General features: G+C 42.8%; 1 protein-coding gene across 2 annotated transcripts in view; it reads right to left on the reverse strand.

Moving 5' to 3' along the window:
* The window catches only part of KIT (KIT proto-oncogene, receptor tyrosine kinase), an 80,546-nt gene that overhangs the window by 21,647 nt on the left and 35,757 nt on the right, over nt 1–23,142 (reverse strand). Inside the window, exons 3-7 of one of the 2 annotated variants that reach the window (XM_037897767.2) lie at nt 22,731–23,015; nt 18,944–19,080; nt 15,203–15,362; nt 10,745–10,934; nt 8,727–8,842 (exon numbers count right to left, since the gene is read on the reverse strand). In XM_037897767.2, coding sequence (XP_037753695.1) covers nt 8,727–8,842; nt 10,745–10,934; nt 15,203–15,362; nt 18,944–19,080; nt 22,731–23,015 — 888 coding nt within the window. The remainder of the gene's footprint in view (nt 1–8,726; nt 8,843–10,744; nt 10,935–15,202; nt 15,363–18,943; nt 19,081–22,730; nt 23,016–23,142) is intronic. The other variant, XM_037897768.2, reaches the window with a different exon arrangement.

Genomic DNA, 23,142 nt, shown 5'->3' on the forward strand with positions numbered 1-23,142 from the left:
AGACTGTTATCTGAGCAAAAGAAGAGAACGTACCAATAAAGCAGAATTTCCACATAGTGATCCAGTTTCTGAGAACTTTTGGAAGAACAGGCAATAACAGAGTATAACAATAACAGAGTTTTGACAACTTTTCTAAAACACTCTGTGAGGATTCATTTAATAGAGGATTTGGACAGTTCTAATAAATGCAGAAGTCACATTTACCACCATATGTATCTTAGCTTCCTTTCAAATAACTGTAAACGACACTAATGGAAGATTCAATCTGCTGAAATCTCCAAGGACATTGAGCAATTCATAGATGCCATTAAAAGATCTTTTTAACGCATTATTTTTCATAGACACATAAGACCAAATTTTCATGTGCTGTAAATTGATGGAACTGTATTGACTTTAGTGAAGCTAGTATGTACATTTACACCAGCTGAGATGCATATACTGTAATTTGTTTGTGGATATGAATTTCATTGTCCATTTTACTTCCTAATTAAACTTGATGCAATAAAATGCATTCAGATCCTCAATCGTATCCTCACCTACTAGTGAGACATGTTTCGGGAACTGAAAGCTCCTTCACTTCTAAATTTGCATGTAATGTTTGATTCAAAGCATCAAACAATTAACCTTGTTGCAATATGCTGGGTTCTATTTGCAACATTTAGTGTAGGACATTCTGATCATGCACATCTTGGACAGTGGGAGAGTTCATGGATGATATCTAACTTTTTTTTAAGGCCCAATTCCAAAACAGTCACATTCAGAATTTTTTTAACTTAACTAAATCTGATACTCACTGACTGATGACTGCTTTCAAACACAAACATGACCCTTTAGAAATACATACTGTACACACTGGGCAATATGCCATCCAGCACAGATTACTGCTAGAAAAAGATGGACAAATTAATAGTCAAACTGAATTTAAGAGGAAATTGAACATTAGTTACTTTAAAAATATCATGTTGGGTGAAGACTGAATCTAGACCTTTCTGGCTTTGGGTGAAGGAAACAAAAATAAAAAATATGCAGGTCCACTGTTCAGTAAAAGCCAAGTACAACAACATGCAAGCCAGTACCTAAAAGTTATACACTATGAGATGCTGGGCTTGAATCTGATCTTGGTTACAGGAGCATAAAAAGACTGTTACCTCTTCGTAACTGTGTTCTATGAGATGTGTTGTTCATCTCCATTCCATTGTAGGTGTGTGTGCTCGCCACATGCACCAGTGCTGGAAGTTTTTCCCTCAGTGATATCTGTAGGGGACCACCTCTGGCACTCTCTGGAGTGGCGTGAGTATGCACCGGTATGAGGGGCGCCACCGGCTCCCCAATCCCAGAGTTCCTTCTTGCTGGAACTCCGACAGAGGGGAAAGAGAGTGGGTCATAGAATGGACATGAGCAACACATCTTGAAGAACAACAGTTACGAAAAGATAACCATCTTTTCTTCTTTGAGTGCTTGCTCATGTCCATTCCATTGTAGGTGTAGTACCACCGGAGACGGGTAGTTCATGGACGTGTCGATTGCAACACAGCTCTGCCAAAGCCAGCACCATCTCAGGTGCTGAGTGATGGCATAATGCGTTGTGAACATGTGTACTGAAGACCACGTTGTGGCCCTGCATATATCCTGGATAGGGATGTGCGCCAGGAAGGCAGCTGAAGACGCCTGCACCCTAGTCGAATGGGCCTTCACTATCGGTGGGGAGACAGCCTGCGTCAACTCGTAACAACTATGGATGCAGGTGGTGATCCAATTTGAAGTTCTGTGAGAGGACACCAGAAGGCCCTTCATCCTGTTAGCTATTGCAATAAAGAGCTGGGTCGATCTGCGGAAGGGCTTGGTGCCCTCCAGGTAGAACCCCAGGGCGTGCCTGACATCCAGAGTGTGCAGCCGTCTCTCCTCATTGGTCGTGTGAGGCTTCGGACAGAACACCGGGAGGAAGATATCCAGGTTGACATGGAAGTGTGACACCACCTTAGGCAGAAAAGCCAGCTGAAGCCACAGCTGGACCTTGTTCTTTTAGAATATCATGTACGGGGGCTCTGAAGTGAGGGCTCTAATCTTGGAGACACGCCTCGCTGAGGTAATCGCTACAAGGAGTGCAACCTTCCACGACAGGTGGGAAAGGGAACAAGAAGCCATGGGCTCAAAGGGCGGACCCATGAGCCTGGAGAGGACTAGGTTGAGGTCCCATTGGGGAACTGGGTACTGGATTGGTGGAAAGAGCCTTTCCAGGCCCTTCAGAAACCTGATCCACATCTCATGCAAGAATATCGATCTCCTGGACACGACAATGGAAGGCTGATATGGCTGCCAGGTGCACCTTGATCAAAGAGAAGGCGAGGCCCTGGTGCTTTAACTGAAGCAGGTAATCCAGGATAGACTGCAGAGACGACTGTGTCAGGAAGATGTTGCACTCCCGATACCCAGCAGGAGAAACACTTCCACGTTGCCAGCTCGCTGTGGTGGAGGGCTTTCTGCTATCCAAGAGAACCTGCTGTACCTGACTAGAGCAGACCTGTTCCTCTGGATTCAACCATGCAACATCCCAGCTGTGAGGTGGAGAGAGATGAGGTTTTGGTGCAGGAGCCGACCATGATCCTGCGAGAGTAGGTCTGGGTGACTGGGAAGTGGCCACGGGGCTGGCACAGCCAGCCCACGAGTATGCCACACCAATGCTGCCAAAGCCATGCCGGGTCAATCATAATGACTCATGCCTTATCCCTCTTGATTTTTGCTGATGAGGGGAACTGGTGGGAAGGCATACATCAGGTCCCCTGACCATGACAGGAGAAAGGCATTGGAAAGCGAGCCTGGGCGGAGGCTTTGGAGAGAGCAGAACTGATCACACTTTCTATTCTGTCTGGTGGCAAACAGGTCCACTCAGGGAACTCCCCACTTCTGGAAGAGCACTCTGATGACCTCAGAGTGGAGGGACCACTCGTGGTGAGAAGAAGGACCTGCTGAAGTGATCTGCCAATGTGTTCTGGATGCCGGGGAGGTGCGAGGTTTCCAGGTGGATTGCATGCTGAATGTAGAAGTCCTACAGACGAACGTGCTCCCTCTTGCCTGTTGACATATAACATGGGAGGCCGTGTTATCTGTCAATACCTGCACAACCCAACCGGACAGTTGGGGAAGGAAGACACCGCAGGGCAGATGGATGGCCCTGAGCTCTCTGATGTTTATATGTAATGCAAACTCCTCTTGACACCATAACCCTTGAGTCCACAGTGTACTGAGATGTGCTCCCCATCCAAGGTCGGATGCATCCAAAATCAGGGAGACCATAGGTTGCGGGCTCATGAACAGCACACCTTCCAACATCAACGTCGGGTCGGACCACCACTGCAGAGAGATAAGTATCCTCAGAGGGACTGTGATGACTTTGTGTAGGTGATGTCTGGCCGGCGAGTAGACCGACGCCAGCCACATCGGGAGGGGACACAGCCTGAGTCTCACATGGTGGACAACATACATGCATGCTGCCATGTGACCCAATAGTCTGGGACAGACCCCGGCAATGGTGAGCGGATGTGAGGTGATGCTGGCAATCAGATCTGACATTGCCTTGTACCTGGCCTCTGGCAGAAATGCTCTGGCTCAGGTAGAGTCGAGAACCGCTCCAATAAACTCTGTTGGACCGGGATTAATGTTGATTTTTGTTCGTTTATCAGCAGGCCCAGGGCTTGACAAGTGGCTCACAACGTCTCAACGCTGCGCTGGACTGGGACCCTAGAGCGGCCCTTGATGAGCCAGACGTCGAGGTATGGGTAAATCTGGATACCCCAATGTCTGAGGTAGGCCACCACCATCAACATGCATTTCATAAACACCCTTGGTGTCGTTGCTGGGCCAAACAGGAGCACTGTGAATTGGTAGTGGGCGGTCCCAACTACGAAATGTAGGAACCATCTGTGACTGTGGAATATTGATATGTGAAAGTAAGCATCCTTCAGATCGAGGGTGGCGTTCCAGTCTCCTGGATCCAGGGAAGTAATGATGGAGGCCAAGGAGACCATGCGGAACTTCAACTTCTTGAGGTACTTGTTGAGGCTCCATAGGTCAAGGACGGGGCACAGACCCCCCTTGGCTTTTGGGATTTAAAAATAGTGGGAGTAAAACCCTTTCCCTCTCAGATGCAGTGGGACTTCCTCCACGACTCCCACCGGCAGAAGGCCCTACACCTCCCGAGCGAGTGGATGCCCACGAGAAGGGTCCTTGAAGAGGGATGAAGAGGGTGGTGGGAGGAGGGGATAGAAATAAATTGGAGGATATATCTCCCTGCTACTGTGCTAAGGACCCACCGGTCTGATGTTATAGAAGCCCAGGCAGGGATGAAGGGGGACAGGCGGTTGTAAAATAACAGGGGAGCAGGATCCAGGACACAGGCTGGAAGGTTGTCCTCGAGCGCACCTCAAAACGCCTGCTTGTTACCCAGTTGGTTACGGGTGGGGCTCAAGTGAGCAGAGAACGCCGGCTGATGGCCTTGCTGGTGCTTATAACTCTTGCTCTTATTGTGGAAGGGCTCCAACAGACATTGGCTCCCGAACCTGTGGGTGTGTTGCGGCTTAAACTGCTTCCTTGCCAGCCCCAGCATGTACAGCCCCAGGAAGTGCAAGGGAGCCCTCGAGTCTTTCAGGCCATGCAATTTACTGTCCATTTGATCGGAAAACAGTGCCAGGCCATCGAATGGGAGATCCTGGATGGACTGTTGAATCTCTGTCGATAAGCCCTAAAACTGCAACCAGGACGCCTTATTGAAAATGGCCAAAGCCATGGTCCGGGCGCAGAGTCTACCACATCTGAGGCCGCTTGGAGGGCTGCCCTGGCCACTGCCCTGCTCTCATCGAGGATAGCCAGGAATTCTTTCCTGGGTTCCTCTGGAGGTGAATTTGAGAACTTGGCCATGAACTTCCAAATATTAAAATCATAATGGCCAACCAAGGCCTGATGGTTGGCCACTCTCAGCTGGAGGCTGGACATAGAATAAATTTTTCTACCAAACAGATTGAGCCTCTTTGTTCTTAGGCGTTGATCCCGGCTGGCCATCTATAATGCTCATTGGCTGCCAACATAACCAGTGAGCTTGGGGCAGGCTGGGTATAAAGATACTCATACTCCTTAGCGGGGACGTAGTATTTTCTTTCTGCCCGCTTGGAGATGGGGGGCAGGGAGGAGGGTGTCTTAGTAATTTTCACCATCCCACCGGCAATGCCACCCTGGGAGGGGGCTGCTGCACTCAGCACATCGAACAGGGAGTTTGAGGACTCCGCCAGTTCCTCGGCTTCCAGCCCCAGGTTTGATGCGACCCTCTTCAAGAGCTCCTGGTGGGCCCTGGCATTGTCCTGGGGAACTGAGTGAGAGGGTCCTGCTGTCGCCTCATCGGGCAAAGATGATGAGGGGGCAGGTACAGGCAGGTCTGCCAACTCTGCCGCTTCTGACCTAAAAACCAGATATCAGCCCCAGACTCTGTAAGCAGTTTGTTTTTTTCTGGCCTAGCCTCTTCCACTGCTATTGAGTTCTCTCTAGCTTCCTCTTATTTAATGCAGTAAGGAGCCTCATCAGGAGTCAAATGCATGTAGACTAAACAGAATCAAATGTGGACTAGCCTTGGCAAGTGTGGACACAGAGTTTCTCATTAAGTTATCCTATTCTGAGAAGTATTTTATTATGGTTAGTTTTATGACTTCCAATATCTAATTATCCTTAATTTAAAAGCAGATAGGATTTTAATGATTATATGTTGCTTACTGCTTTGGCTATAACATGTTAATTATTTAACGTTTCATTAAATTGTTCTGCATACTTGCATATTCCCTTCAATAATCAGTCATTAAATGCTTTAAATCTCTAATTTCATTAAGTTTATTAACTGTTATTCAGCTCTTATTGATGTTTATTCCAAACATAGTAAAGAGGAACTAAAGATGCCACTACTATTTATAACTCGACGGTCTAGCAGTTAACATTGTTAATTTAATTACTTTTATTACCAATTTCTTTTTCCTTCATCATTAACAGAGGAAAATAAATATCTAAAAGTAACACTTCTATTGCCATTGTCTATCACTGTAGTCACTGGAAGAGGACTTTCTTCCTATAGCTCCAGTTTCTGGATTTGAATTAGTCTCTTTAAAATATCGTGGTGACTTCCCACACACTCCCTATATTTTCAGTAAGGCTTTCTGATATCTGGGAAACTTGAATTTAGCATCATGTGATTTGTAACATCACGGTGGTAACGTGACTAGTTTACCACCTGTAGCATCATCCTGAACTGCATATATAATACTTTGTTGATTGTCGCAACCTATATTTAAGTTTGAAAACGTCTTCACTAATTTCTAGCTGGACTGTAGTTGCTAGTCTGAAGATTTCTATCATTTCTTAATTGTTACTCCCTTCAGCATGCTGTTTGTCAATTTATATTTTAATCTTTGGCTCTTTATTTCAAAGTTCCCTCCTTCTTAAATTAATGTATGTCGTGCTTACTGTGACCCAAAGCCTTTATTTAGCAATTCTGTAGTACTTGAACTTAACATATCCTTGTGCCAAACTTATTTTAATCCAGTGCAGATAGTTTTGCACAGGGCTTTCATATCTTCTGACAAATGATTCAAAACGGAATTTTTTTTTAAATAAAATAAACAGATTCTCCTTCTGATTACGAATCCAGTTTTTCATGTTTTAATTAGTATCTGCTGCCAAAGTCAGATGCACAAACATTAGAAGCTATATCCTGGCAATTTAAGCACAACGCCCACTGACTTCAACGAGAGTTCTGCAAACAGAATGAGACCAGAATCTGGCCCTCAGCCATTATAAAGCACTGGAATGATAGTTACTTATCTATTTATTAATCAAACCACTTAAAATAATAACATAAGCCTATATTTAGTTTGTCTTTCATATTGAGAAGAAATGAACAATTTATTTACTCTTTAAAGATAAAAACTAAAATTTAAAAAGACATGTCTGAACAAAGAAGCTAAAATGCATGGGGAAAAAAAACAGTCAGAAAACACTGGCAGGCCAAATTTACCTGAAAGCTTGTACAAATATGAAAGACCAATAGAAATTATTTTATTTTATTTATTTAAAATTCCAAAGAAAACTTTTTTTAAAGCAAATAAAATATTTGCAATCCATGCACTGTTGCAACGTTTCCTGTGAGGTGCTGCGTGCCTCCTTTGAGGTGGCTAAAAACCCTCAACTCCCATTAACTGTTGAAACAAAAAAGAAGGAGACTTGAATACTGGTGGTTGTAAACACAAGCAGCTCTAGATAAGCTCAGTCAGAAGGCATTTATTTTATCTGATGCCACAGCTGTAGAAGTGATCATGAGAGCAGCCACTAAGTAATACACAGCCAAACTGTTCCTAACCTGCTACCTATTCCTGAACTGCTTTGTTAACCTGGAGTGTCTACATTCAGTCTCAGAACACTGGAGCACTTGATGTGAAGAACTGACAGGCTACTTCTGGCAGGCAGATATGACATCCCAAATCTGAGAGATCCAATCAGGTTCACAGGAACTGATGGCCACGTACATAACTCACAATTCTTTTAGTTCCTAAGTGGCATCATTGGTAATGTGCTACAATATTGTGAATGGTGATACTGTGTAAAACTCAAATGTTAACACCCAGCAACACATGGGAGCAATTCAGTAATTAGTGCTGAACATTTAATACAATTATTGTATCCTAAAGAAATAGTCTTGACTAAAAACTGTAATACATCTCCAGAGAACAGTATTTTGTAATTAAATCAATAGGATAGGATTTGATGTAAATTTACATTTCTACATTATGGATAATGCTATCACATTTTTCAACATGTTAATACTACCAAATTATTCCTTTTGCCATTCAGCTTGCAGTGCCTACCCTGTTCTCCTTAGCTTCCTCCATTTTGCTTGTGATCCTCTATTGCTTTGATTTTTGTTAAATTTGGTCTTAAACGCCAATTTTTGCTTGGTGAGAGCATGAAACTCTTATAGGATGGCTTAAATTGGAAGGCCAGAGCTTACTAACGGTTTCATTTCCTACACTACGCTTTTGTCTTGAAGAATGCTGTTTTGCATCTAAACTAACGCTCTGGAATTTTTATACAACTTTTGCTTGGGAATGACAATATACACACTTCTAAAGTTATGTCGGCCTTTTTGAAAACACATAATCTACATTATTTTGCAGATGTAATGAGACTGCCGAAATGCTAGCATGCACGTCAAGGGGTGCAATCTCCTCGTCAAGATTTCATTGTTGGCATGTAGTCCAAACAAATTTATGCAATTAATACCCTAAATTGGTTTCTGATCTGCATTTTTTGTTACTCTAGCCTCCATAGCCTATCATATGCCACCTTAAATTATTGTTTTCTGAGGCCAGGTTTCCAGGTTCTACAGATTTTTTCCCCCCATATAAACTCACCAGATCAGTATTTTAAAATTGCTCAACACTTAACCTCTAGAATTCACCTCCTATGATCATTAGCAAGGTGTATTCCATAGAATTTAACATCAGGAATGACATAAAATGTATTTGCATAAGTACTCTGTTGTTTTATATCTTGATATTTATATAGTTTTACAGACTGTACTTTGTATTAAACATGGTCTCTTATGTTGAACCACACTGTGACATCTCGTACATGCACTGAATTTTGTAAAATACGTCGGTGATAATAAAAAGTTTCAGACTGTTCATTTTACTTACTGTTCACATAGACATTAAATGGTATAGAGGACTTGGCATCAGAATTGGATACAAAAAATGTGTAAATGCCTCCTTCTGTTCCTTTTAATCGGGTAAGGTGAAGTTCACTCCTGTATCTGCAAAGACAGAGAAATTAAACATTACCACGTTTGTTACTCACTAAGTGAATGGAAGGCCAATTGCTAAGTGGTGAAGTTAATTTAAAGATATTCTGAATGTAAATGTTCAGACTGTTTATGTCACAGTTTATGCTGAAAACCACATTTTACTATATTTAAAGCTCTCTTAGGGCTAAATCTTGCCCTTGCCAATACAGGGAACAAAGTGGGGAAAGAGCCAGAAAAGGTTTGCATAAACAGCAATACGCACACTATGAGCAGGGGTGGTAGGTTTGTAGAAATTTTGGTGGTGCCCAGAACCTGACCCCGCCCAAACTCTGCCCCTCCAAACTCCACCCCCCACCTGCCCAAGGCTCTGGGAGGGAGTCTGGGTGGGGGAGGAGGTCTGGGGTGCAGGCCCTAGGCTGGGGCACGGGATTGGGGAGCAGGCTCTGGGAGGGAGTGCAGGGGTGAGGGCTGTGGGGTGTGGCTGTAGATGAGGGGTTTGGGGTGTGAGAGGGGCTCAGGGCGAGAGTAGGAGTGTGGAGGGTGAGGGCTCTGTCTGGGGCTGGGGGGTTTGGGGTGTTAGAGAGGCTCAGGGCTAGGGCGGGGGTTGGAGTGCAGGGGGATGAGGGCTCTGGCTGGGACTGGAGATGAGGGGTTTGTGGTGCTGGAGGGGCTGAGGGCTAAGGCAGAGGGTTGGGATGCAGGGGAATGATGGCTCTGGCTGGGACTGGGGATAAGGTATTTAAGGTGTTGGAGGGGCTCAGGGCTAGGATAGAGGGTTGAGGGTGCAGTGGAGGGGGTGAAAGCTCTGGCTGAGGGTGTGAGCTCTGGGGTGGGGCAGCGCTGGGGATGAGTTTGGGGTGCAGGCAGGCTGCTCCAGGACAGGGACCAGAGAGGAGGACTCCCTCCAGCCCTTTCCCTGTCGGCAGCCGCAAGCTCTCGGGGAGGAACCCCCTTTTCCTGCCCCCCCAGCAACACACTCACCCCCACCACTGTCACTGCATGTGCTCCTAGGGCCCCTCTCAGGCCCAGGAATCTCCCTCACCTCCCCCACGGTGGGTGCCAGGGAATGCTGCGTGCGCCTCCTCCCCTGCTGTTGCCCCTGACTGTAGCCTCGCTAGGGGTGAGGGATGGGGCTGCCTCCTTGCCCAGCATGGGGCAGGAGCGGTGACTGCGGGCGGGATGGTCCCCTGTGCTGCTGGAGGGTCCCTCCAGAAAAGGGAAGAGTCTGAGGTGGAAGGGCAGGCTCAGAGTCAGTCTGCCCTGGCAGTGGAGATGTGGGGCACTAGGACCCTGCGGCAGCATGGACGGAGGCAGCATGGAGCTGCAAGGAAGAGGCAGGGATGCTCTGCTCCGGGGCCCAGGGAGGTGTGTGGGGGCAGCAAGAGGGGGCCGGGGGACACTTGGGGGAGGCGCGGGGGGGTGGGGAGGACACCCGGCCCCAAATATTGGTGGAGCTGGGCCCCTGGGCTCTGAATACTGCTGGTGCCCAGGCACCACGTCGGAATATAACTCTCCGCCTATGACTATGAGGGTTTAGAAGGTATCCAGATGTAGTCCACATGAGTGTGCTAACAGATATACTCAGCTGGCACAACACAGTGACCACAGAGAGGGCATAATTATGCACAAACAGATGAGCATCTATGCCATCATCCACAGTAAGACAGCACCAGGAGCAGCAAAAATGGTTCTACCATACCACAAAGTTGAAAACAAGCACCCCATGGCATAATAAGCCAAGATCCTACTCTGTGCCAGGAGGATTTCTTCAACATTTCTCTTTCCCCAATCCTTTTAGGATTGGGGGCAAGGGAGTGATTTCTTTTGCAACTCCCCACCCTCATCTTCTGTTGGAAGATTCCAGTAGCTGTCTCAAATTAAATCAATCATGCTTATAATTACTCATATTACCTGTTATTGCCTACAGTCTTGAATTTGACATAATGGTCAGATGAATTGTGTAATGTTTCATTCATATACAACCACAGTTCTTCTTCTGGTCTTGGATATGCCTCATACTCAACTATTAAATTTAGATTTTCTCCAGCATTCACATCTACTGTTGTATTCTTCGTGGTAGACACATTGACAAATCCTTTATCTGATTGACATAGTAAGAAAAAGAAAAACAATTTTAAAGGTAATTTTTACCCAATCCTTGGGTATTCTATTACACTATTTACTAATATCAGATCAGTGAGCCAACATCAAGCTGTGAGACAGAAAACCTTACCTAGGAAGCATACTCTGAACTCTCACCTGCTAAAACCAAGTCCACTAGTTACATACGGGATTGAAGCCTTGGCTGCAAAAGAGAGTGACAACCAAACAACTTACAGCAGCCATAGTTGGCAAACCTACAGTTGCTTTAGCAGAAGTAATTTAATCTTCTGGTAATAAATTGAAATATCCTGACCATGCTCCTGGAAAAATTGAGTACATGCTTAAATTTTACTAATGTACTTAAATGTTTCCGTAATTGAAGCCCCTGACTGTTTGCCTGAGAAGAAATGTTGACAACAAATGCAAGACAAATTGATTGTTTGTGACAATATGTTTTGAGCTTTTGCTACTGTGTACTTAATGTTTCACTGTCATGTGTCATTCTTAATTACAAGTGAAACTATCAAAAACTGTAATTAATGAAATATGCACTAAGTTCACAGGTCTGGATACAGTCCTTGTAAACAAAGGCATTTCTGTTCATCTACTATTGTGTCTTAAACTTTATTTGGGACATACCATTTATCACCATTAATTTACCTTCTAAAATATCATGTAGAGCAATGTATTTACTGAAGTGATTTTCTTTTAGTTAATAAGCTCATCAGCTTTAATACTACCTTCTTTAAAAGACAAATTTTCAATTACATGTTAATTCATATGTGCATTGTCAGTTTCAGATCACTTGGCAGAAAGTGGTTTACTGCTTGTTCCTGATCCACAATAGCTATAATTTAAGTTAGACCAAAAGTTAGAACTTGGGGCCTGCGCGCTTCCAAATTGCACTTCCTGGTTGGACCCATGTACTAAAGCAGGGGTGGGCAAACTTTTTGGCCTGAGAGCCGCATTGGGTTTCAGAAATTATATGGGAGGGCCGGTTAGGGGAGGCTGTGCCTCCCCAAACAGCCAGGCGTGGCTCACCTCCCAACCCCTATGTGACCCACCCTGCTTCTCGCCGCCTAGGATCCCTGCCCCATCCACCCCCCACCCCCCCGCTCTCTGTCCCCTTACTGCCCCCAGACCCCCAGCCCTAACTGCCCCCTGCCGCCCCATCCAACCCCCCCTTTCCTTCCTGACTGCCCCCCCCAGGACCTCTGCCCCATCCAACCACCCCTTCTCTGTCCCCTGACCACCGCCAGAACCCCCACCCCTGACTGCCCCGTGCTGCCCCATCCAACCCCTCCTCTCATTCCTGACTGCCCCCCCGGAACCCCTGCTCCATCCAACCCCTCCTCTCCTTCCTGACTGCCCCCCCCCGGGACTTCTGCCTCATCCAACCCCCCTTCTCCCTGTCCCCTGACTGCCCTCAGAACCCCTGCCCCTGACTGCCTCCCGCCGCCCCATCCAACCCCCCCTACTTCCTGACTGCCCCCCCCCAGACTGCCCCCATTCAACCCCACCATTTCCCGCCCTCTGACCGCCCCGACCCCTATCCACACCCCCGGCCCCCGACCACCACCCCCCGAACTCCCCTGCCCTCTATCCAACACCCCCTGCTCCCTTACTGCACTGCCTGGAACACTGGTGGCTGGCGGCACAGCTCCACCAGGACAGGCAGCCGTGCCGTGCAGCACAGAGCACCAGATCAGGCTGGGCTCTGCAGCTGCGCTGCCCCAGTGAGCTGAGGCTGTGGGGAAGGAAGGACAGCGGGGGAGGGGCTGGGGGCTAGACCTCCTGGGCCAAGAGCTCAGGGGCCAGGCAGAACGGTCCCGTGGGCCGGATGTGGTTTGCCCACCTCTGTACTAAAGCCATTATAAAGTCCGTGGGGCTCTGTGAAAGCAGAAGTCTGACAGTTCAGAGCAGACTGCACAACTGGGGCCTTGGGCCATGAAATTTTCAAAATAGGAACACAGGAACCGTTGTACCTGGTCAAGCCTGTGGTCCATCTAGTCCAGTATCGTGTCTCTGACAGTGGTCAGAATGCTTCAGAGGAATATGTAAGAAGCCTGACAGCAAGCGGGTATGATACAACCTGTTCCCTCCTAGTTAGAAACGTGTTTAAACCCTGCAACATGAGGTTTTTATCCCATTGCAAGCTCTTGTTTTGTATTAACTCTGGATATATTTGTTATTCATTCAATACATCCTGGAATCTTATTAAGTTCAAGACTGTATCTGAAACATTTCAAATAAAATTCAATGATTAAACTGCCAATACCCAAAGCAGAATTTTAGTAATTGCTTGTATTTTACAGAAATCAACCTGTTTAAAAAAAAAAAAATCAGTAGATTCACCAACATAGCTATTATTTCTTCCAAGCCTTTTGGTTAATGTCAAAAGGTGTGTTAATTTAGCGTCTGATACAATCTCAAAGATCTCAGGTTTTTTTCCCTGTATTTCACTTCTATGATACTAGGATCTGGAACAGCAAAGAAAAGCAATAACCTATTTTATCAATTAACAGTAAAAGAATCCAGAACAGATTGCTAACTTTGTTGTAGGTGAAACTCAAGGAAACAAAAAAATATTGTTTTGAAAATGAAAAATGCCAGCTTTTAACTGATTAAGAGCTTTAATTTTTTATTAAGCATATGTTTTCTTTGTAAATATATTAGTTTATGTTTTATAGTGCTATGCTCATTGCATTTAATAAAGCAAGTATGCACAGAGCAATTGTTTTTTTCTGTGTATTTCACAAAACTATTCTGAGTGAACCAATTCAGCAAAGTCATTTGCATTTGGAGTATTTATAATAGGCTCTGTACTGAACAGCCTCCCTACCCTTATAATAAACTTTCTTATTTCCCCAACCCCTGCTCTTTGTAAAAGATTCTGTTCTTTAATTCTTAACATTGCTTCAGTACTGATTAGCTTACTTTATATAACAATTTCGTTTCATGTATAGCAATAGAGCAAAACATACATCAAAATTATGGGCCAGATCTTCAACCGGTGTGAACAGGTGTAACTGCATTAAAACCAATGGAGTTGTGCTGATTTACACCAGCTCAGAATCTGATTCAAATACTTATCTTATTTCTGCTTTCCTTGAGTTACTAGGAAGAACCATGCAAACAGTTTTGTAATGTCATTTGTGAAAGAAAACTGTTGTAAAAGGAAAAAAAAGATGACAACAGAGTAACCACTACTTCAAGAAATATTGAGGTTTCATAGCTAGATTTTTTTTTTTCCAATTTCTACATTCCTGGACGCAGAGGAACCAAAAATCTTTTAGCCAGTAACTTGGAATTACTCGAAATTCTCTTACTAACTACATCAATGTGCTCCTTTATCAATTTAGCAAATTAGCACTTACGGTGGTTTTAATATTTTAAAGTACAGCTTGTCATACAAATTAATGCAGGGCATTTGGGGTCTAAATAGTCTTCTCAGCACGACCTGTTACTAAAAGGGGCAGAGTAAAAAGATCTGCTTGCTCTTAAAGGGTGTGATCCAAAGCCCTTTGAAGTCAACGGATGGGAGTCTTTCTAGTGATTTCAGTGCGCTTTGAATCAAGCCCATGTATTTTATGCTATAATGCCATACAGAAAATAAGTAAATAAATAAATAAATAAATAGTACTTTTAATTTTATAAAAATTCTTCCAATTATTCTTTTAAACAGGGTTCAGAGTGTGGCTTCTCCTACATAAAACATATTAACACACCAATGGATGTAACAGAAAATCAATTTCCTATACACGGAATGTGGGTATTGAAGACCTGTTTTATATTTGCTCTGCCAGCACTATACAGCATGAGAATAATGTAAGGCAAATTTGTGTGGGACTAGTAATAACTCTGCACATTATTAAGACAGGCTGAGGCAAGACCCACAGCAGGAGGTAAGATTCTAGAAGATGATACCATACAAAGATGGGTGAGTAGATGAAGAAAGGGAAGTTTTGTGCTTCATTAAGACTGAAATAGTTTTAAAATTAAACCGGTTAAGAGCACACAAACCAGAGAGATGGAAACATTGTTGAGGTTGCTCTTCTATGCAAGATCACATTTGACTGACAAAGAGTAGGTTACCGTCATTAAAGAAGTGATACACACTAAAGCTTTAATCTTTCTTTTTCAACATATCACCAGTCTGCAATACCTTTTTAATAAGCTCTACTGTTCGATATTGCAGGGGGTGTTTACTTCGCATTTTCTCCTTCCAGCTCTTAGAAATGTTGTATTTCTTTAAGAACTATTTACCTAGTACGTTCAAGGTTATTGTGATATTGGATGTTCCAAAAGGGTTTCTTGCTTGGCATGTGAATGCTCCAGAATCATTAACTCCCACTGAACGGATGCTCAATGTTAATTTCTTTTCATATCCATAATCACCCATATTCTTGCTTTTGCTTTTAACAGTCTGTCGGTAAAAAACAATTAACATCTAAAATACTGTGTATGCAGCAGCCTTCCTAGATAAATTAAAAATAGAAGTAATTATAACTTCACTACATTAATATTCATAACTTTAAACCGGAATAATAAGTCTTCGTGACAAACCTGTCACTGGAACCTCTCCATACAAAACAACTACATGATCAATTCTCTGTGAAAAATAATGCTCTTCCCAAAGTTGCAGTTCCTTCCCCTTGTTCTTTATTGCCTCTCCTCCTCAAACCCCACTCCTACACCCTTAGTCTGTTGGGTTTCACTGGCCTAGCTCTCTCTAAATGAGAGTCCCATCTTATAGGATGCTGAGCACTCTCAACTCCAAATGGTTTCAATGGGAGCTACAGGCACATGACACTGTGCAATTAGATTTTATGGTCCTCAGGCAGGGGATCTACTCTGTTCCCATGTCTGAAGAGTACCAGATAATTAGAAATGGGCCAACGCCACAAAGTTCAAATCCAAATTTTCCCAAATATTTGTGTTTGTGTCAGTGGGCCAAGGCCAGTTCACTGGAGGTAATTTTCCAGCACCAGGAAAGATTCAGATTCTGCAGAAAGCAAACTTCCATAAAAATAAAAGGAGTACTTGTGGCACCTTAGAGACTAGCAAATTTATTTGAGCATAAGCTTTTGTGAGCTACAGCTCACTTCATCGGATGCATTCAGTGGAAAATACAGTGGGGAGATTTATATACTGTGACAGGGTCAGGCCAGATGGCTATAGGAGAGTAATAGAAGGCAGATATATTAGCCCCAGGTTAAGTAGGTCCCTTTTCCCTGGGTAAGGTAACAGGGAAGGTTCCAGAACAATCAGGAACCTTCTGGAGACAATTAAGACAGGCTGATTAGAACACCTGCAGCCAATCAAGAAGCTGCTAGAATCAATTAAGGCAGGCTAATCAGGGCACCTGGGTTTAAAAAGGAGCTCACTTCAGTTTGTGGTGTGTGTGTGAGGAGCTGGGAGCAAGAGGCAGTAGGAGCTGTGAGTGAGAACGCATACTGTTGGAGGACTGAGGAATACAAGCATCATCAGACACCAGGAGGAAGGTCCTATGGTGAGGACAAAGAAGGTGTTAGGAGGAGGCCATGGGAAAGTAGCCCAGGGAGTTGTAGCTGCCGCACAGCTGTTCCAGGAGGCACTCTAAATAGCTGCATACCACATGGCCCTGGGCTGGAACCTGGAGTAGAGGGCGGGCCCGGGTTCCCTCCAAACCTCCCAACTCCTGGTCAGACACAGGAAGAATTGACCTGGACTGTGGATTCATGAAAATGGCCAAACTGAGGGCTGCCATGAAGCTCCAAGGCGAGCAAATCCGCCAATAAGCTCAAGACCCACCAAGGTAGAGGAGGAACTTTGTCGCAATACATAGAGAACATGATTCTCTATGTATATGAGTCTCCCCACTGTATTTTCCACTGAATGCATCCGATGAAGTGAGCTGTAGCTCACAAAAGCTTATGCTTAAATAAATTGGTTAGTCTCTAAGGTGCCACAAGTACTCCTTTTCTTTTTGCGAATACAGACTAACACGGTTGCTACTCTGAAACCTTCCATACAAATAACGTTTCTAGTCCTTCTGTGTGGAAACTAGATGAGACCTCCGCATTGGATTTTACTTTGACATTGCTTGGAAGGTGAAGCTAGCACAGAATGTGGCTGCTGGACTGATGGTTGGTGCATCAGTCAAACAGCATGTAAGAAAACATTACCACAAAAGTTGCTCTGGCTCTCAGGTAGAGAATAGTTCCAGTAAAGTTCCAGGTAGAGTTTAAGGTGCTAATTTTAAACTGCCAAGTCCTCATAGAGCTTGAGAAGAGGCACCACTTCTTTCTTGCATCTTTCTATCACAGCTGAGCAGCATGGAGCTCTCTCAACACACACAACAGGGAGCTGACAGTAGGCTGCTAAGTGAGGGGTTCTTAGCTTTGGAATACATTTCCCTCTTTGATCAGCAAGCATCTGGATTTCTTAACCTTCTGGGCAAACTGGAAAGCCATTTTTTTCTCAAACACTTAATATGTTGGGATTCCTGTCTAGGGGGTAAGCCTGGGAGTTGAAGAAAGATTTTAGGTGTGATCTTATGATATGGTTGGGTAGTAAGTGCTTTTAGTTTTTTGTGGCATATCTACTATTAAATTGGGATGACTTGTCATTTCAAATTAGACCAAAGCATAGTGTTGAATTATTTTTATAGATGTTCTAATGAAAATGTTTTCATTAGGACAGGTGCTAGAGATTTCCAGGTGTTTCATCCATTTAACACAGTTATGACTTTTGGCCTCTTTATCATTAATATTTTATATATTAAGTCTGGAAGTGGTTGTTGAAAACAGATCTTCTACTGATTTTTCAAAAGCAGCAACAATAACAACTACTACTAGTGATAAGGGAAGCAGTGAACTTTTTTTACTTTGACCTATTCAGGCCAATATGCAATTCTGCCTCTATTTAAACTCATTAATGTTACGTATTCTAGCCATTCCAATACAAAATTTAATTTGACAGTCAATATTTTAAATGATTGCTTCCCCTGATATTTAACAAACAAGACTGAAAGGTCACACTTATTTGGTCCAAAATATTTTTCTTGTGGATTTTTCTTCATAAAAATGTAAACTAACATAGCATGAAAAAATGTGGTCAAGAAAAGATCCTGACCTTACTGCAATCAAACAAGAAAATAAAAGTGCTCAAATGCAAGATTTATAGTTAACCTTGGCAAGGAACCAAAAACCCCATCTGCAAGTACCATACTGCCTACATGTTATTTAGGCTTTAACTCTTGAAGCTGTGAGCTGGGATTTCCCAATAGATATGCACTTAGTGAAAGAAACTCTGCCAGCATCAATGGATTAGTTAGGAATGGCATAGACCCTAGAGAGTCAGTATCCAGGCCTGAGGTTGTATGATTTATCTATCATTACAGTATCACAGAAGCTTTTTTTCTATACACACATGAACAGCAAATTATGTATTCCAGTCACTGCCATTAACAACAAAAGACCTACCAATTGACAGGGGATTGTATGCTGCAGGAGTAGTAGTCGGTCTTCTTACCAACAACAACCAGTTTGGGAACTTTAGGTACTTTTATAAACTATGGCCAAACTCTTCAATGCTACTGAGATCTTGCTGCTCCCGTTGAGATCAAAGGGATTTGTGGGTGCTCAGTAGTTCTGTATTTAGGTATGCCAATATAGGCTGATCTTCAGATTTAAGAGCCTAGCCTCAGGTACCCAGGTTTGAAAACACTGGATATCTGGAAGCTGCTCTCCCCCTGGGCTGTGATCAATGATGCGCGTAGCCCACACAGAAAAGCAGGAGTGTGCCTGGTGCCCCATCTTTGGCATGCAGAGTGTTGTAAGGACAAGTCACAGTCCTGCCCTAAGTAAGGAACTGAGGTAAACTGAAATTGGCCAAATGTTACTTACTTGAGAAAAACACATACATATCTTCGCAGAAGTTTTATTTTCAAGGAATACAGACATAAATGCCTTTCTAAGGTCCTGTTGTTTTTTAGACTGTGTTTTAAAACTTAAATGATCTCACCGTGTTATTTTGAGGAATCCAATTAGCTGTCAACGAACTATCTACATCTCTTATTGTGCATGTAACTTCAAATTCTTCCCCTTCTTTGAGAAGCTGGCTGCGTTTGGATAAGGTGATAACAGGGAGTGTTTTGTGAACTGGAAAATAATTTATAAGTGCATTATTTTTCATTACATTCAGAGCTTCCAAGAGGGATAAAAATCAACAGTCATTAACCTTCCAACAAAATTCAGACCTCTTAGCGGCATTCAAATCTCTGTAATATATTAGACTAGTGTTTTCATGCTAAGTATATTTCCATTTTGTCCCCTTTTAAACTATACTTAAAGTTAGGAAACACTTAGATCTACTCAAGTCACATGGATAAATGCAAGTCACATGGATAAACGTGGATAGTATTTAACTATCAATCAGGTAACTCATTCTATGACAATGATGAACCTGCTGAATTCTACAACTAAAACCAGTTAGAATTATGTCACTATGGAATTGCATGTTGAAATTAAATGCAATTTCTTAAATATAAAATGTCTACATGAATTTAGTGCTCTTGTAAAATGTCTAACTGAATGCCCTAGAAAACGAAAGTTCTCCACTTAGACAAAGAACAGGAACTGCACAGGGAATGACAGTGCTTGATTTTACCACACCACCCTGCCAATGGGCCTTAACTCTGCCTGAGATGGATGATCACAAAGGGGAGACTGTAGGTCTCCATCAAGACTGACCAGGTTGCCAACTGAGATGGCTTTGGTGATGTGTTACTGACTTAGTAGGCTAGATACACAGCTGTTTTAAGTTGGTGTAGTTCTGCTGAACTCAATCAAGTAATGACAATTTACACTATCTGAGGATTGAGTACCTATGTATTTATCTGCAATATCTAAAGCTTTTCAATTTCCTCCTTTAATTTTCTCTTTTTTTTGTTGCTTCAACATTTTCCCTCAATCCTTCCTCTAAATTGTCTCTTGTACTATAGTATAATAATAAATAATAACAGAATCATAGAAATATAGGGGTGGAATGGACCATGAGAAGTCATCTAATCCAACCCTCTGTGCAGACGCAGAACCAAGTATACCTAGACTGTCCCTGATAGGTGTTCGTCCATTAAATATTTCTAATGTGAGGGATTCCACAGTCTACCTTACAAGGCTAGTCCAAAGATTAACTATCCTTATAGTTAGAAATTTTTCCAATTATCTAACCTAAATTTCTCTTGCTCCAAATAAGCCCCTTATTTCTTGTCCTACCTTCAGAGGACATGGAGAACAACTGATCACCATCCTCTTTGTAACAGCCCTTAACAAATTCTGAAAACTTATCAGGTCCCAGCTTAGTCTTCTTTTCTCAAGACTAAATATGCTCGGTTTTTAAACCTTTCCTGATAGGTCAGGTTTTCTAAATCTTTGATCACTGTCGTTGCTCTACTCTGGACTCTCTCCAATTTGTCCACATCTTTCTTAAGATGTAGACACAATATATCAGCTGAGGCCTCAACAATGCCAAGTAGAGTTGGACGATTGCCTCCTGTGGCTTACATATGCCTGTTAATATACCCCAGAATGATACTAGCCTTTTTGGCAACTAATCACATATTTGACTCATACTCAATTTGAGATCCACCATAAACCCCAGATCGTTTTCAGTAGTACTATCACCTAGCCAGTTATTCCCCATTTTGCAGCTGTGCCTTTGATTTTTCTTTCCCAAGTGTAGTAATTTGCACTTGTTGTTATTGAATTTCATCTTGATGATTTCAGACCAATTCATTGATTTGTCAGGTCATTCTGAATTCTAATCCTGTCCTCCAAAGTGCTTGTAGTCCCTCCCAGCATGTTGTCATCTGAAAATTTTATAAGCATATTCTCCACCTCATTACCCAAGCCATTAATGAAAATACTGAATAGTAACGGACCCAGGACAGACCACTGTGGGACCCGATTAGGTAGGTCCCCCACAGTTTGACAGAGAACCATTGATAACTATTCTTGGAGTATGGTCTTTCAACCAATTCTGCACCTGTTTGCTTATGAGAATGTCATGCGGGACTATGTGAAAAGCTTTACTAAAAACCAAGATATATCACATCTACTGCTTCCCCCCAATCCACTAGAGCAGTAATCCTATCAAAGAAGGAAATTGGTTTGGTTTGGCATGATTTGTTCTTGGCAAATTCATGTTGGCTATTCCATATAATTCTATTATCATCTGGGTGCTTATAAACTGATTGTTTAATAATTTGTTCCAGTATGTTTCCAGTTATCAAACTCTAAAATTCCTGGGTTCTTTTTGTTCCCCTTTTGAAAGGTAGGTAGTATGTTTGACCTTCTCCAGTCCTCTGGGACATTATCAATCTTACATGAGCTCTCAAAAATAATTGCTAACAATTCCAAGATTGCTTCAACTAGTTCTTTAAGAACACTATGGTGAATTTCACCAGATTCTGCCAACTTGAATACATCAGACTTATCTAAATATTCTTTCACCTGTTCTTTCCCAATTTTGACTTGTATTTCTTCCCCCTTGTTGTTAATAGAATACCTAGCTCTTATATAGAACTTTTCATATTTGACTTTTATGCCAGTGGAATTGAACTGTCCACTCCTGGACTACATTTGGATAATGTAAATGATGGTACAAAAAAGGAGGAAGTGTTTTCCAGTGGTGAAAATGGCAGTCTGATATGAGGAGCTCTGGATTCTACTACTCCTGGTTCTACCACAGATTTGGAGAGAGAACTTGGGCAAGCTATTTCAACCTTAAAAAGATGTTGTGCACCTCAACTGTTAATATATTTTAGGCGCTTTCATTAATTAGGCTTATACTTCCTTCTCTCCAAACCGATTTACAACAATTTGCTAACATACAGTGTCATTAGAAGGTTAAATAAAAGAGCTGTCTAAATGGGCTTAAAATTCAAGAGGGAGATCAGAGGTAAACAGTCACAAATGGCAGCTTTACCAGTGATGTCCCATTCAAAATTAGAGGACAAGATTTCTATACCTACCTTTTTTCACCCATGAAGAAAATAAGATTTTTCCATTCCCTCCTTCCCCCACCACACAGCTTCTCTCTCTCTCTCACACACACACACACACCTTACTTCAGTTGTGAGAAACTGTATTTGTTAGCTTACTACATTTTGTTAACCAAAATGTATTATCAGGTCTTCCAATTTCAATTATATAGATAACAGTAAGGTGATAAGGTGTCCTAGTCTTCTGGTTTAGCAGGACAGTCCTATTCAAATCTACTGAATACTGTAAGTTTTGACAGAGCAAATTAATTAGAAAGCCAGCATCGAAGACGAGTGTCAGCACTGGACCAGGGCTCAGAAAAGCCTGGGTCCCCAAATTTCTTTTAGAATCTACAGAACTACCCAAAATCAGCAGGGATTTTGCCAAAACCTTTCTAAGATCCCCACTGTCAACCCTTATGTGACACCTCTTCCCTTCTCCCTTCAAACACAAACACACAAACACCCCTCTACCAAATTCCAGATCTGGAACAAGCTCCGAAGTCCCTGCAACCTATCCACCCAGCTACCAGAACCTCAAACAAGCACCTGTTTATGACTATATTTTAAAATGTATTCTGTTTTATTATATGAAAAAAATCTAGTAATCCTAAACTCGCATTATTAACTCAAACCTTTCTGTGAAAAACAGTGATAAGTTCAAGATCCATTAGTGTTTCTTAGGAAAGTATTCGCAGCAGTGTTCATCAATCTGTTTTGTTCAGATGAATGCCCATATGCATGCAGAGGGGAAAAAAGTGCATTTACCTGGCCTTACAATCAGGTATCTATTTTCTGAAGTTTTCTCAACTCCATTTTGTTTTGCCAAGCATTGGTAGCACCCTTTAAATGATCTTTGTACATTTTTTATAATGATTCCTTTCTGGGGATTGGCAATAAACGTCAAATTCTTGGGAAATGGTTTGCCACCACATAATTTCAAGGTGAAATTTGAAACATCTGGATCTGTCACTGGACACACCACAAGAGCATCACTGTCCTCTCTTACATAGATTGAAGGGTCAGAGTCATCAAGGAAAAGGATATGTGGATCTGTAAAGAAAACAAATGTGTTAAAAAGTCAGGAATTGTACAAGTTAAGGTTCCAAAAAACCAAACTCTGCCAGATTGCGCAAAGAATACATTAAATTATACATTTTACTAATATTCTGAATACTGT

This window comes from Chelonia mydas, chromosome 4 (genome assembly GCF_015237465.2).
Source record: "Chelonia mydas isolate rCheMyd1 chromosome 4, rCheMyd1.pri.v2, whole genome shotgun sequence".
Lineage (NCBI taxonomy): Eukaryota > Metazoa > Chordata > Testudines > Cheloniidae > Chelonia > Chelonia mydas.